This window comes from Ruditapes philippinarum, unplaced genomic scaffold (assembly GCF_026571515.1).
Source record: "Ruditapes philippinarum isolate M1 unplaced genomic scaffold, ASM2657151v2 ctg268_1_1_1_1, whole genome shotgun sequence".
NCBI lineage: Eukaryota > Metazoa > Mollusca > Bivalvia > Venerida > Veneridae > Ruditapes > Ruditapes philippinarum.
In genome coordinates, this window is record NW_026859070.1 from 340,001 (window position 1) to 356,578 (window position 16,578).

Below are 16,578 nucleotides of genomic sequence, written 5' to 3' on the forward strand. Positions count from 1 at the left end.
GTCACTTTGACCTTGACCTTTGACCTACTGACCCCAAAAACAATAGGGATCATCTGCTCTATAAGACCAATCATCCTATGAAGTTTGAGGGCTGTAGGTCAAAAGGAACTCTAGTTATCATCCGGAAACGAGAAATTGACCAACGGTCACTGTGACCTTGACCTTTGACCTACTGACCCCAAAAACAATAGGGATCATCAGCTCTATAAGACCAATCATCCTATGAAGTTTGAGGGCTGTAGGTCAAAAGGAACTCTAGTTATCGTCCGGAAACGAAGAATGGACGGACGGACTGACGGACGGACTGACGGACAGGGCAAAAACAATATGTCTCCCCCCGAGGTGGGGGAGACATAATAATCCTATTTTAACCCAGCAACAATAAGATCTGAATGATTGTGCAAGTTCCTAAGACAAAGTCATTTTTGTAAGTATGATCACCATCGTCTTATTTCATTTTTTTCCCTAGTTTTAACTCGCAGAGACTTGAATACATCTTTACAATTAGTAACACTAGAGCAAAATGTAAGACTTACCCGAATCTTCGGACAACTTGACCATAGCAGTGAGTACTGCAGTGGTCTGTTCCTCAGAATCACCAACCGCTCGCAAGGTATCAAGTAATCCTCTCGCAACCATTTGTCTACAAATATGCATTTTAAAAAACTTTTACTCACACTGCCTACATATGCTTTCAAAGACAGATAAGTACAAAATGTTGTTTTGTTGTTGTTGTTTTCTTTTTACTTGATATAACAATATTTTATTTAATTTGCAAGTATTAAGTAAAGACCAAACTTTCTGTAAAAAATTTATCTCGATTTGGCAAATAGAGTTTACCAACAAGAGAGCCATAAGGTAGAGTTTGTAAACAGTATCAAAGGTGCACATTTTCAATCTGTAACAATAAAGGAAATGGTACCTTGTATAAACATTATCACTTTCAATATATTTTTCTAATTTTTGTAACGGAGACAAGTTATCGTCAGCACCGAATGGTTCATCACAGTCAAGGCCATCATCCAACCCATACCCTGAAAATATAAAATCATTTGTCTTGTCATGTACTTTTTCATCACTTTCTGGAAGGAATGTTAGAAATTTTCAGAATGTGTTCAGTAACTTACTAAGAATTTTCAGGCTATGCATAATATTTTGCAGGGAAATCTAAGGACTATCCATTTCATATCCTAACAAAATTTAGGGCTATTCAAAACACTGCAATTATTTACAGATTATTCAATTTGGACTTAAATGACAAGACCTAACTGGAATGGTAAAAATGTTTTAACATGAACCTGTTTAACCTCATTTCAGACATTTTGTGATGATCTTAATCCTACTTATTTTGGAGAAAAAAAAAAATAATTTGTGTAATTAGAGTTAGATTTAAACATGACTGTGTTTATCTAATTCTATTCAGTTTTTTCTTAAAGCATGCTACTTTAATATGCTAACCAGAGTTTATATAAATGTGCATTTATAATATAAAGCACATGCTATCTTATGTTTATGTTAAGTTGCAGGACTTTTTTTACCTTTCATAGCATGAGCCATTTAGAGGCTTCTTCCCATCAGGATTTTTTTTAATTTTGCATTTTTTCCTTCAAATTAACTTACAAAGTGTTTTCAATTCCTGTGAACTACAAGGTCCCTCTCTGTTCAAAATGTTTAACCTTAACATACACATGTTTCAATATACAGCCTAATCAAATGATTAAAAGAATTTGATACATCAAAACTTTTAAATTTAAAAACAAATTAATTACGGTCAAGTTTGCAGAAAAAAACTCTTACTACATGTTTTTTCCCTTTGATTTTGTGCATCAAAAAACACACACATAAAAACACATCGAACAGTCAACATAACTAAAGGAGATTTCTGCAAAACTTTAGAAAAATTTCTGCTTAAAAATGCAAAAATTATCAAGTCTATCATTTTCATAATTGGTCAGGCAACTCAAGGATAAAGACTTTACCAATTTTAGACAATCAATTGCCAAGGCAAAATGTACGGACCCAAGACTGTATCTTTTGTTGCTCTTTGAGGAAATAACCCAAGACTGTATCTTTTGTTGCTCTTTGAGGAAATAACATCATATTGCATCAAACATTTTTTTTATCATTTCTAAATACTAGAACAATGCATTTATTGATGAATAAAACTGCAACAGATTGGTAGCCGGGTAGTCTTTTCTTGTCCAACAATATATTGATTTGTTTTTGTATTTGATTTTTTTAAATAATAATTTTTTTGTAATACATTGAAAAATTTAGTCATAATGGAATGAAGATCTGTTTTTGACTTAAGAAATCAGTTCTGAATTTTTAAATTTGGAAATTTGGAACTTGTGCATACAAAAATCACTGATCGTGTGTCACCTGATGACAGCCAGTCAGCAGTTGTACTGAAAGATGATGCTACTGTGAGCATGTTGCAGCTTCTGTGTAGCAGGAGACACAAAAATCATTTACAGGTCAACTTACCATTAATGATTATACATTAAGCCACAGATACAGATAAATTTTACGTTTTGGAAAGAAACCATAAGTTAACAAGGAATTATCATAGTATTGCAAGCAATCCATAAGTCCCCTACCGGTTAGAACCCCATCAACATTCTGAAGGGGCCATTGGCCATTCACTAATGTTTCAATATTTCTCTATTTTAAGTAAATTTGTTGGAAAAGTTCTTTAAAAGTGATCACAGGAAACAGTTTTTATGAACAGACAGACAGACGGACTGAAGGACACTCTAAAGTTAATATTTGAAACATCCCTGTTACCAAAATATAACATTTTAAAAGCAAAATTCTTAAAGAGGAGATAACTCTTGAATTAAAGATGCAATTTCATAAAAATTTTCAGCTCTTTTTGACTAATCACAAATATTGTTATATTTGCCATGTTTTAAGCCTATTTGTTGCCAAGGCAACAGATATTTTTTTCAAAATAGGAAGAACAGATAAGACATGCATAATCTCATATGTCAAGTTTCATAAAAATATTTCCAGTACTTTTAGAGTTATCACTGGATTCAGTTTATGTGTAAAATTTGCCATATTTTCAGTCTATGTGTTGCCATAGCAACCAGAATTTTCAACATAGGAAGAAAAGAAAAAGACGTGCATAATCTCAAGACTGCCATCTACCCATATGTCAAGTTTCATAAAAATATTTCCAGTACTTTTTGCGTTATCACTGGATCCAGTTTATGTGTAAAATTTGCCATAATTTCAGCCTATTTGTTGCCATAGCAACCAGAATTTTCAACATAGGAAGAAAAGAAAAAGACGTGCATAATCTCCATACTGCCATCTATCCATATACCAAGTTTCATAAAAATATTTTCAGTACTTTTCAAGTTATCGCGGGATCCAGTTTTGTGGACGGACGGACTGACAGACAGACGGACGGACGGAGGGTAAACCTAAAGTCCCCTCCGGTAAACCGGTAGGGGACTAATAAGTTTCAGAGGTTAGTGGTTAAGGGTGTAACGGTTTACCGGTATACATATATATTGCAATATGAAAAAATAAATTTTGAACCGCGGTACGATTTTTGGAAAACCGGTATTTTGTAAAAATCATAATTTTCAATTAATTGCCTTCTCATTTTGTACAAATTTCACATAAAATCTTTAATTGGCAAATTTTGTTGGTGCCAACGTAAGATATAAGTAACCGACAACTAGTACACTTAAGAGTCAATAAGCGGCCGCATAATTTACATAAGCGGCCCAGATGTGAAAGGTCACACGCGACTAGTTTTGTTTATCAAATTGTGTGACACTACTTTCTATTTATTCCTTACATTTTTATTAAGTTTCTACTAAAAATATATACATATAATACTAATATATAAATGTTACTCCATCTTTACATCAAAACATATACACGACAATACGTATTGCAATATATTGCAATACGCTTCAGCAAAATGGCAATATATTGCAATACGGTTTTTGCTGTATTGTTACACCCCTATTAGTGGTTGAACCTTGTTGCGATTAAAACATACAATAAAGTGTAAACTGTTGTCTTTATTTTGTGCAAAAAATGTTTTGGGCCTGTCATAATCTGTCTGAGCTTATACCTTCGACTATGACACTGAGGGTCTAAATAGACTATGATCATATGATGTAAAATATTCCACAGGCTAAAGGCCTATTTACAAATATCTTGTTTGCTTTAGTCTACAGCCTTCTTAAAATGACTCAATCTTGGTGATAGATTACGAATAAATAATAAAGATGTTGGTGATGATTAATTTGTATTTTCCAATATTCTGTTGTTATCTATAGGCAGAGCCGAAAAACTAATATTTTTTTTTTTACAAGAACCATTTAATAAGAGAACTAAACCTCTCATTAATCATTACCACCATTTTGTTAATTATCATTAAAACCACATTGTTAATTTCTATCAAAAACTGACTGCAATTTTCAAGAAGAAAAAACAACAACATTGACTTGCTTACATTATAACACAGGGCTCTCGTTTGGTAAAATATGGGGCCAAATATTTGCCCCATTCCCCCACCAAACTCGAACTCCGCGAGTCGGATGTGTCGCCTTGTAAACAATGTAGTTTAGGAGAAATGGCCAGGACAAAAATGAAATATGAAAAATAACAAAGGGCAATAACTAAAAAAATAATAAGTGCAGAGCAGCAGTTTCTGTGCATTGCACTTCTTATCAATAAGATCTATCATTGTATGATGTTCAAAGTCCATAGCTTTCATACTTGAGGAGAAATGACCAGGACAAAAATAAAGTAAGAAAATCAACAAAAAGCAATAACTCAAAAAATAAGAAATGCAGAGTATCAGTTCTTATGCACTGCACTTTTTCTTAATGAGATCTATCATCCTATGAAGTCCATAGCTTTCATACTTGAGGAGAAATGACCAGGACAAAAATAAAGTGAGAAAATCAACAAAGGGCAATAACTCAAAAAATAAGAAATGCAGAGTATCAGTTCTTATGCACTGCACTTTTTCTTAATGAGATCTATCATCCTATGAAGTTTCAAGTCCATAACTTTTATACTTTCGGAGAAATGGCTTGGACAAAAATTAAGTATGAAAATTAACAAAGGGCCATAACTCAAAAATTAAGAAATGCAGAGTACTGATTCTTGTGCACTGCACTTCTTCTTAATGAGATCTATCATCCTATGAAGTTTCAAGTCCATAGCTTTTATACTTAAGGAGAAATGGCCCGGACAAAATTAAAGTATGAAAATAAACAAAGGGCAATAACTCAAAAAATAAGAAATGCATAGTACCTGTTCTTGTGCACTGCACTTCTTCTTAATGAGACCTATCATCCTATGAAGTTTCAAGTCCATGGCTTTTATACATTAGGAGAAATGGCTCGGACAAAAATGAAGTATGAAAATTAACAAAGGGCAATAACTCAAAAAATAAGAAGTGCAGAGTACCGGTTCTTGTGCACTGCACTTCTTCTTAATAAGATCTATCATCCTATGAAGTTTCAAGTCCATAGCTTTTTTAGTTGAAGAGAAATGGCCCGGACAAAATTAAAGTATGAAAATTAACAAAGGGCAATAACTCAAAAAATAAGAACTGCAGAGTACCGGTCCTTGTGCACTGCACTTCGGGTTATTGAAAGAAGCATGCATACCGAGTTTGAAGTCAATCGGACTTATAGTGACTGAGTTATGCTCCGGACAAGCTTTAGGGGACGCCGACGCCGACAACGACAACGACACCGCCGACAAAAGTAATCCCTATATGTCACCTTTTCAAGGCGACACAAAAAGTGTGCTTTTTCCCCCCTAAAACCAAAAAAAATCCCCCTTGAATTTAATTTTTAACGGGCATAGAAAACGTCGATCGGCGAATGCAAAATCCGCGTACGGCAACCGGTAATTAATAAGTATTCCGCGAACGGCAATAGGAAATTAGTATGAATATATAAATAAAACGTTCCGGACGGTTTGAGCATTCCAACATGTCGCACAATTTCAAGTCGTACAGCAAAAAATAACAGAAATATTTCATGAAAGCAGCTTAATGATGTTTATTTGTTAACTGAATCTTACATTCACTTTTCTGTTGTTTTTTTTTTTCTGAATTAATTTTCCTCTGTGGAAATTCACCTTTGGATGAAAAATATTTGAAAATCATGCAAAATTCCCCCCCCCCTCCCCCCTGCATGGACCCTGGCCCCAGTCTCAAAATGCTAACGAGAGCCCTGTAACAATAATTGTGTTTCTTTAAATTAATACACATTGTTTTTGGCTCATTTTGATAATCAATATACAGTCAAGTTTCCTAATCCAAAAAAGTATCCTTTTCCCAATTTCAAAGAGAAAATTGCTATTAAAATTGTTAAGTCATTTTGTGATAGGGGTGTCATCGATTCAATCGATATCGGTGTATCAACGATCTTTGTTATCCGATTCGATATCGATTCCATTTTTTAAATATCGGATATCGAATGCACATATATTTCTAGCTAAAGAGACTTCAGCGAACAGGTTTTATAGAACTGATAGACCTGTTTACTGTCGCAAAACGTTAAAATAAAAGCGACATATAAAGTACTGGAAGCCAGAAACATTTTTTTCTAAAATGAAAACGTAAATCAATGCCAAAGTTACCTCCCAGTGTCTCTAACGAATGCTGCCTAATTTCGTTGTAATCTCGCACGTCTGCTAAGTGGATGTCAAGACCCCTCAATTCAGATTTTAAAAAGGGAAAATGCCAAGAAAAAATTGTCAGTGTTTCTTTGTAAAAATTATGATTACAAAATGTTAAACTTTAATAATTATTCAGGTTCTCAACACTATAATTTGCCAATTAAACCCAGCTTAATTGGAACGGCAAGGACGGTATTTAGCACCATCAGTAACTACGTAATAGCAACAACAACAACTAAAGTAAAATGGAAAAGGCTTTAAACTTTGTAACTAGTCATTAGTTTTCATTTATAGCTATATGATAAAAAAACAACAAATTGTTCAGTTTTCATAGTTTATCTTTTTTGCATTTGTCTATGGCTAACTGCTTTGTCAGTGTCCTTAGGAAACATTTAAAAAGACTTAAAAGCTAAAATTTAGCCTGGCAATCGATATATCGCTGTATCGCCGATAATTCATTACCGATATATCGATACAAAAATCCTTATCGATGACACCCCTATTTTGTGATATCTTAAATGCACTAGTCTGGGTCTTTTTAAATTTAAATAGTGCCTGTAATTAGAAATTTACACGCATTTGAAGGGGAAGAAACAAATTGATTTAAGTACTGTATTGTTTCCCCCCCTCTCTAGTAAGCACCCGACCGCATTATGTAGTGGAAAAACTGTTACTTTATAGATTTATCATCGATAAGGGGGAATTTGGACATTTGTGCCCATAAACATTTCAGAAAAATGGGGGGGGGCCTGCACTCAAAATTAACATCAAATCTAAAAGAAGTATTATCTTTAAACTTTTATAGGTAACGAAGTTAAAAATATGATTTTTTTTTAAGAACTACTGTTGACTTTTTATTACGGTATAATTATGTACAATATCTGGTTAACAATACTGAAAACCTACTGACTATGTTGGTCAATAAGATTAAATTGATCATCTTTCAGTAATTTTGTTTGAAATACATGCTTTTTAGCCAATGCAGGCAGACGTAGAGGCGACACAAAAACACATGCGTGAAGAATAGTGGTGTTTAAGTTTGATATTTAAAAAGGAGATGTTTTGACTTCCTAAAAATACAATATATTTCTGTTTTATTGTATGGAAAACTAAAATAACTGTTGTCAACAACACTGTATGTTGAAAATGAAAGTAGCAGGAAGTGACATAATACGAAAGGGATGTAACATATAGGAAATGGAATTATTGAAAAAATGTTATTGCCATTGTGGCAGGTTATCATCATAGGCAGCAACCTTATTTTGATTTCTGCAACTCTGTTATTGGAAAACCTATCCATCTGCAGTTTTGTACTCAATATTTTCGTACCCTGATTTAAGTACAATTTTAAGGACAATTTCATCCGAGACCAATTTTTAAAGAAAAAGTTATAAACCTTTCAGGTTTGTTTTTTTCTAATTTCAAGTATTACGCATGCTCTTGCCAATAATGTACACATTTTGAACATCAATAACAAAAGGAAAATGAGGCTAGTTATGAAATGATTATTATTATTTTGCTGTGTATTCTAAGAATCAGAAATAGGTACCCGTTTACCCTAGTCCATGGATGTCTGTTTTAAAAAGGCAATGCAATTAAAATTTGAACTGTTAAAACACTTTTTGTTTTAATTTACCCCTGATGTTTTCAGAATTTGCATTTTACTACCCACTCTAGATTTTAAGTGGTAATTACCCCAGAGCTTCAGATAATTTTTTTGGCCAAGGGGTTTATACCCCTCAAAAATCTAGAGTGAGGGGTAAAATGCAAATTCTGAAAAACTTTAGGGGTAAAATCTCTCAAAAATAGAATTTTGCATTTTTTTTTATAAACAAATCAAACTTATAATATTGTTTTTGTTATGTTTGTTTCTTTTTTTAGAAAAACTTTTACAAATAAGTTACTGCTTCAATGTGAAACAATACAAAACATCAGTGTTGCATCTAGTAGTATTTCAAAATTATGGGGGATTGTCCCTCACTCAATTGAAAAATGTGGGGAATTTGAAAAAGATGTGGGGGACATACATTGACCTTACAATATGACATACAGAATAGAGTTCATTTATTTTACATTCAGGCGTTTTTTGACAGCTATCGTCCGCTCAAAAACGGAAGTAGAAAAAAAAAATATTGACGAATACAACATTTCACACGCGAGATGACTTAGTCGGCTGCTACATGCGATTTAGTATGTATTTTAGTCATAACCACAAGTGAAAACAAACATGGCTGAAGATATGATGAAGATAAACTGAATTAAGTTGAAAAGATTGTCAGATGAGCGACTTGACGCGCACTGACTTCAATAAAATACGCGTTCTGCATAAAAAATGTGCAAATCGCACGGTCTAGATGCAACACTGATAACATGCTCAGGGTTCTCACTAGGACTTTAAAACATGGAGTCCATGGACTCTAGAGGTGTCATCGATAAGGATTTTTGTATCGATATATCTGTAATGAATTATCGGCGATACAGCGATATATCGATTACCAGGCTAAATTTTAGCTTTCAAGTCTTTTTAAATGTTTCCTAAGGACACTGACAAAGCAGTTATATATAGACAAATGCAAAAAAGATAAACTATGAAAACTGGACAATTTGTTTCTTTTTTTATACAGCTAAAAATGAAAACTAATGACTAGTAACTATAAAAATTAAAGCCTTTTCCATTTTACTTTAGTTGTTGTTGTTGCTATTACGTAGTTACTGATCATGCTAAGTTCTTGCCGCTCCAATAAAGCTGGGTTTAATTGGCAAATTGTAGTGTTTAGAACCTGAATAATTATTAAAATTTAACATTTTGTAATCATAATTTTTACAAAGAAACACTGACAATTTTTTCTTGGCATTTTCCCTTTTTAAAATCTGAATTGAGGGGTCTTGAAATCCATTTAGCAGACGTGCGAGATTACAACGAAATTAGGCAGCATTCGTTAAAAACACTGGGAGGTAACTTTGGCATTGATTTCCGTTTTCATTTTTAGAAAAAAAATGTTTCTGGCATCCATAACTTTACATGTCGCTTTTATTTTGACGTTTTGCGACAGTAAACAGGTCTGTCAGTTCTATAAAACCTGTTCGCTGAAGTCTCTTTAGCTAAAAATATATGTGCATGCGATATCCAATATTTAAAAAATGGAATCGATATCGAATCGGATAACAAAGATCGTTGATACACCGATATCGATTGAATCGATGACACCCCTAATGGACTCCCAACCCTGAAAAAGTTGGAGTCCAAAAGCGCGTCACAATTAATATGTTTACAGATTAATTAGTCATTCAATGTTCACAATAGCATTGCTGATATTTTGAATGTTCAAGAGACTTCCAAAGTATATAGTTATTCAAAAGAAACTCTGAACTACATAGTATAATTATTGTTTTGTTGTTAATATTTATTATGAAATTATTTCATTATAATGCATCAACCCATGGAAATCTTTTCTTTTTTTTTTCACTTTTATACCAAATCAAATTTTTCTCTGGTTAAATAAGTCCTTTCTTAAGACAAAAAGTTTGTATTTGTTAAAAAAAAAAAACGTAAATGTATATAGGCAGCGTTTAGCGGAAGAGATTCATCCGATCGACGATTATTTTAGCAAATATCTTCAAAAGGGGGCAAATTAAAGATCGACATTTAAAGATTTAATGTTGATTAAATAATAAAGAAACAATTCATTCGCATGTTTGGCTTGGTAACCGAGAATTTTTGCGAAATTTTAGGGTTTCTGGCGAACGTGAAATCGCCGATGTTCGGGATCAATTTTCGGATAGAGAAAAGCGTATGTGTACCTGGCATTTCGGCACAATATCTTAAATTCTTAATACTCTTATAGAAAGTTTTTGCAAGAATGAAACTAAAGCAAAATTGTGCCTAGAAAATGCCGAAAATATTCGACAATCATTATAATGCCGAAAATATTCTACAATCATTCAAAATTACACTCAATTGTAATTTGAGAAAATAGTCTTTAAACTTGCAGCGTAAATAGTCGATAATTTTATCCTTTTGTCGGTAAAATTTGCTAATTTCCAATCAACTGTTGATCAAAGATATAAAATTATCACCTCGTGAAATATCTGGTAATTACATGTACTGTACAGGGCGTGTATACATTAGTCTGATCACTATTGCGTGATAATGATCGGAAGCGTTATCGCTGATTGGCTAATTGCTTCACGGGTCGATGTGCATAGGACCGCCTACCTATAGACTGACACGCGCTGACGCATTTGTGTATTTGTGGTTGTAAACAATCGGGAATGTTTATGCGTCCCCGGGCAAAATTAAGCGTACGTGGAATCCTTGCTCTGAAATATTTGCGTCCAGCTGCAATAAACATGCGTACCGGGACGCCGAAATAAGCGTCCCCGAGAACACTGATGCTCTGTAAAGTCAGACTTCCAGAGTATACTGGAACTCAAATTTTAAGGATACACAGCAAAATTATCAGGGCTTTCATTTTCAAAATTTGGAAGTCAGACTTTAAAATCTCTAAAATGTTATAGGTAAAGAAGGAAAAGTATTAGATTTTGGAAGTCAATAGCCAAAATGGAGGAGTAAATGACTCCCCAGTGATTTTCCTACTTATATAACAGACTCCGAAAAAGGGCCTCTTCCCAATTGAAATTTTCTTTAAAATCATGCAGTTTTCCCAAAAATCTGAACTTAAACCAGCTTTTTTACTTCCCAAATCAGCAGTTTTAGCGATATTTTTTCCCAAAATCAAGAGGCTAAGGCTTCTTCCCAATTAAGTGAGAAAAATCACTGCTCCCAAACTTCCACTAGTGGAAGCCCTGAAATTATTTTATATTCTAGGAGTCAAAAAAATTTTCTTTCTTTATTTCTGTTGGCATGTACCTTATCATGTACTCCAGTTTGAACAATTATAGTTGAAATTAGAATTAAAGAAAAATAGACAATTTTTTTTTCTCTTTCCTTAAAAAAAAGCATTAAGAAAAAAAATTGTCCGTAACTGTTGACTGGGTCCTATGTTAACTCCTATGATGATAAGCTGGCACAAATTATCAATAATTTCATGGTTGATCTAAGAGAGTTATCTCCCTAAGTACTGCACTTCCTGTTACTTTCGTTTTTAACATGCGTTGTTGACAACAGAATTTTTAGTTTTCAAAGCAATAAAATGGAAATATATTGATTTTTATGCTCAAAACATCCTCTTTCTAAATATCAAATGTTTACACTTCTAATCTTTCACGCTGAAATTTTGTTATGCGTAACTTTGATGCACGGACTTTTAAAGTGATGCGTATTTTAGATTTTTTATGCGTATTTTACGTTGATATGCACTCTATCTGGAGCTCTGTTACCCCTTGGCCTAAAAAATTATCTGGAGCTCTGCAGTCAATCATTGACTTCCAAATTTTAAAACTTAAAGTGTAAACCCTGCAGGCAGGGTTTTTTTAGGAAAGGGGAAGACAAACGCTGGTAGGGAGGGGAAAAATTAAACAAAAAATGTAAATTTGGGGAAAATTAGAATATAAACAGAAAATCCTTTTATACATACTATATTCTAAACTACATTGTAAAGAGTCCCAACAAAATCTGTTTTTCCTTAAATACTTTATCATTGGCAAAGTATTATTACTTGCAATACAACATCTTAATATGCATGGTGGTGAATGATTTTTACACTTCCCTTTTTGTATGAAATTCCATACAGTAGAGCAGGGTTTTACGGGATGCAGAATTCTGCATCCCTATACGCATAAATTTTGACATGTACGCATATAAGTTATTCACTTGCGTCCAAGTGTACGCACAAAAATAATTCTAGACAATAGATATTATTGCTTCTGACCCGACATGATTTTATCTCTTTCTTCTCCATGTTCTCAAAGCTCATAAAATTCCATTTAAACCTAATGCTTGCATTGTTTATATTCGGAAGTTAACGTAATTGAAATCTATTGCGCATGCTATTGCAAGTGCCCGCTGCAGAAATTGATGATGTTTATCGTGCAAGCTACAGCAACTGATGATGTTTACCGTAAAATCTATTTTTGGTAGCTGTTTTTGGTTTTTCTATTGCTATATTTAGACGGACTATTTTTAACAAGCAATAACTATTGGTTAGCGTATCCAATGTCGATCTACCATTTTGGCGATTGTATTTTGTACATGAACAGCGATAATAAAAAATGCAGTGCTTTTTGCAAAGTGTTATATGAAAAAGTGTTAGAAATTAAGTCACTGGGTATGTTATTATCGTTGGTGTTATAAATATAATGGTTTCGGCGAACTTGATTTATGACTGGGACATCAAGTATGTCCCAGCTTATGAGGAGGTGCAAAAGCGGTTTTGTCAGCCTTTTGTTTTATGATATTTTTAAAAACGCAAAATATTTAGCTGACTGGTCTGTAAAGATATCTATTGTGTGTTTACTTGTTCAGCTAAAATATTTACAAATAGATCAGTACAAATTTTCAGTCTGTTGGTGTAATCACCTTGTCAATAACAAAATATGCTACTAAAACTTGACATTCCAGCAACTCAAAGACTTATAAGCCTTGGAAATAGCACATGATATTATTGTAAAGGGCTACTAAAATGCTATAAAAAAACCTAGTGATAAAAGATATTGAAATCATATACTTCTTATGAAAACAGTACAATATACATTCATATTTCTTACAGGGTAAATAAACGATTTTAAGCAAAATAGAGTGGTCTTCATAGTCTTTTATAGTGAATATAATTTTGGACCCCTAAAATTCAGGCCTGGACCCCTACTTTTCTAGGCTGTGCATCCACTGGACCCCTAAAATTTCAAAGAGATGTAAAACCCTGAGTAGAGGTATAATAGTAATCTGTGAAACACTTTTCTAAAGATCTAAATTTTTACTGGTCCGAATGTACCGTGTTTTTTAAAGTTTTCGTGAAGACTGCATTAAGTGGAAGTTATGGGCTGTATAACTGAATCAAAATATGAAAACTAACAATCTCCATTTAAACATTGCAACACGGCCGCCAGACCAAAAATTATGGACAAATTCACTTATAAAGACAATCAATCAACAATTAAATTTAATGACAGAGTGCATATCACCTCACAGATCTTATTTCACTGTTGTTTAGGATGACTGTTGCATAATTTTGGAGGAGAACAACATGGTATTTTAGCAAAAGGAAGAAAAAATTTTTAGTTAAAAGATTTTTTCATTTGACAAAGAGAAGTCATTAGATGAGAACAAATATATCTTATACAGCCATAACCAATTATGTCTGTTTTATTTAGGTCAACAAGGAGAATTTCATTTTTTCTAATTCCTTTATGCAGACCATAACTGAATAACAATAATAAGTACATCTAGTTAATTATTACAACAAATCCACAAGTAACAAAGCAAACAGAGTAACTCAGAATATGCAGCTTTTTTTCCATAAATGTGACAGTCTTAATACACAGCCATTACTGAATAATGGCAGCAGACAAAAGCCTTTGTCTGTACATCAGAAATATCTGATACAACAAAATAAAAAATGCATGTAGACCTAATAATATATCATAATGTAAACATAAATAATCACAAACTATATCAAACAGCAAACAACAAAACCAAAACACAAATTGTATGAACTATCCTGCAAGTGCAACAACGAAAAAAAAAATTAACAACAACATGACCTACTTTCCACGACGTAACCCAATTGGCTTTGTTGGTGGCCAAGTTACTCAGAGGTGACTCAAATCAATTAATCATAGAGATCAGTGTGAATTATAGTTGAGACACAACGTGATAAACTAAAATGTACTCATCATAGGCGCCAAAACCCCCTAATTTATAAGGCGGGAACCCCTATTTTATTCATTTACGCGAGAAACCCCCATAGGTCACGTGATCACTTCGCATATCATGGTTATCGACTTTTGGCTCAACCTTGGCGTCATGTTTGAAATTACGTTTGAACTACACGTGGTTTTCACTAGCTACTACTGAATCATGTGCGAAAAAATATGCCAAAAGTAGCTTAATAACGTTATAAAGCCTTTGGACACATTCTTAAGCGAGTTCATGCATAAATTTGGCGTAAAATAAGCGATAAATGTTTCTGTTTCGGAACGTTGACACAGTTTTTACTTCGCAGCATCTTCGAGGGTGACATAGGGTCAAATTAAATAAATTTAAGCAAACTTACCATCGTCCGCATTTTCATCACCGTCGTCTTGATATAAGTCGATATCTGAAATAGAAATTAAATATCAGTTTCGGCACAAAATACGACAAAAACCGACGAAAATAAATAATGTGAGGTGGACTCACCCGCCATATTGGAAAAGGCCTCGTGGTATTAAAGAATATATTTCATTGGTCGGCGTTGATAAATTGCTTTGTTTTGATTGGTCGACCGCGTTTTTTCAACTCCGTAAATGACGGAAAGTTACGGAAATGACCGATCACTCAATTATTCACGCCTTTCATAAATCATTCCGCGATAAATTGACCTAGTTTTATAATTTAAAGAGGATATTGGAAATAATACTCGTTCTGCATTAAGATTTCATTGCAGTTTATATCTAAAATGTCTTTACATGTATTTTTACATAATTTTTCCAAGGAAATCTTTTGCATATGGTAGGAATCCACGCGGTTTACTGGACTGTGAGACGAATTTGTCATAGCGTGCCTTTTTGGTTGTAATTTGGTCAAATTGATGTTCTTACACATAGAAAATAAACCAATCGATACTGATATGAACAACAGTCAAAGCTAACAGATAATAATATTATTGTGGCTGATCGGTGGTTTTTGAGTTAATTTTACTTACAATTGAAAGTAAAATTATTATTTAACTTAATGATAGTGTACAGTCTACCGGGAAAGTAGAAAGAAGCCTGTTTTAAAAAATCAGGAGCGTAGCTAGCTGTAAAATGGGTCTTCTTAGTCTTACCATGTAAAAACTTTAAGACTTAGAGTTATACCCTGTTTACTGTAAGTACTAAAGTTTGAAATTAGAGATTACTATAAAAAAAGGCGGAAGAGCACCAGAATTTATAAACCAACAAACAGCTAGCTGCTTCAAACAGAATCTATCTCGGGTTTATAGATCTAGTATGCGGTTCCCATTCAGAGAATGTGGTTTAAACATATTTATTTATATAAGGTCGATTGCGAAACAAGTTCTTGCAACTCATATTAATCACTTTCCTTGACCCAACCAGTACTGGTGTCATATGAAGATACATGGTCGTGACCCGATAAGGGCTCGAACCCATAATCCCAGTGTTGAGAGAGAGACAACTTATAACCACTAGGCCCCCCTAGAGAGGAATTAAGAGGCAATGCAGGAATTTATCACTCGGAATGTGAATGAAATTAAAGAAATGTTAGATAAGAAATGATGGATGTTTGAAAAGGGTCTAGATCTACTGTAGAAATTATTATAATTATATACATGTGTGTAACACAGTGTATACATAGAGGATATTTTGTTTAGTTCAGTGTAAGATCGGTATATATTTCACCGAGTGAGCACCAAAAGGTATAATTCACGAGTGGCGCAGCCACGAGTGAAATGTGAACTTCTGGTGTTCACGAGGTGAAATAAATTCCGATCTTACATTAAACTAAACAAATTTTCTTTTTATTATATGTAAAGAAAAGTTTAAAAAGACATTTTATCCTAGTACTAAATGGAATTGGCGCCAAATAATAATACGCGGCGTCATTTAAAACGTCGCGTCATTAAGTTTGTTTCCAGTACTGGAATTTCACGGGCTCAAATATTCAAAACAGTGAAATTATCAAATTGATAATTTCACTGTTTAAAACAGTTACATAGAAAATCTAACGTCATTTTTCTTTTCTGTATTATTTTTAACTGTTCGTACTTACGTTCGTTATAATTTATCAAAAAATTAAAAAATTATCAAAAT

General features: G+C 33.4%; 1 protein-coding gene across 1 annotated transcript in view; it reads right to left on the reverse strand.

Annotated features, from left to right (window-relative positions):
• The window catches only part of LOC132755071 (serine/threonine-protein phosphatase 4 regulatory subunit 1-like), a 42,709-nt gene extending 27,660 nt beyond the window's left edge, over positions 1 to 15,049 (reverse strand). Inside the window, 4 exon segments of the mRNA XM_060745863.1 lie at positions 537 to 643; positions 923 to 1,034; positions 14,841 to 14,885; positions 14,966 to 15,049. Coding sequence (XP_060601846.1) covers positions 537 to 643; positions 923 to 1,034; positions 14,841 to 14,885; positions 14,966 to 14,972 — 271 coding nt within the window. The 5' untranslated portion in view covers positions 14,973 to 15,049.
• Between the last annotated feature and the right edge of the window lie 1,529 nt (positions 15,050 to 16,578).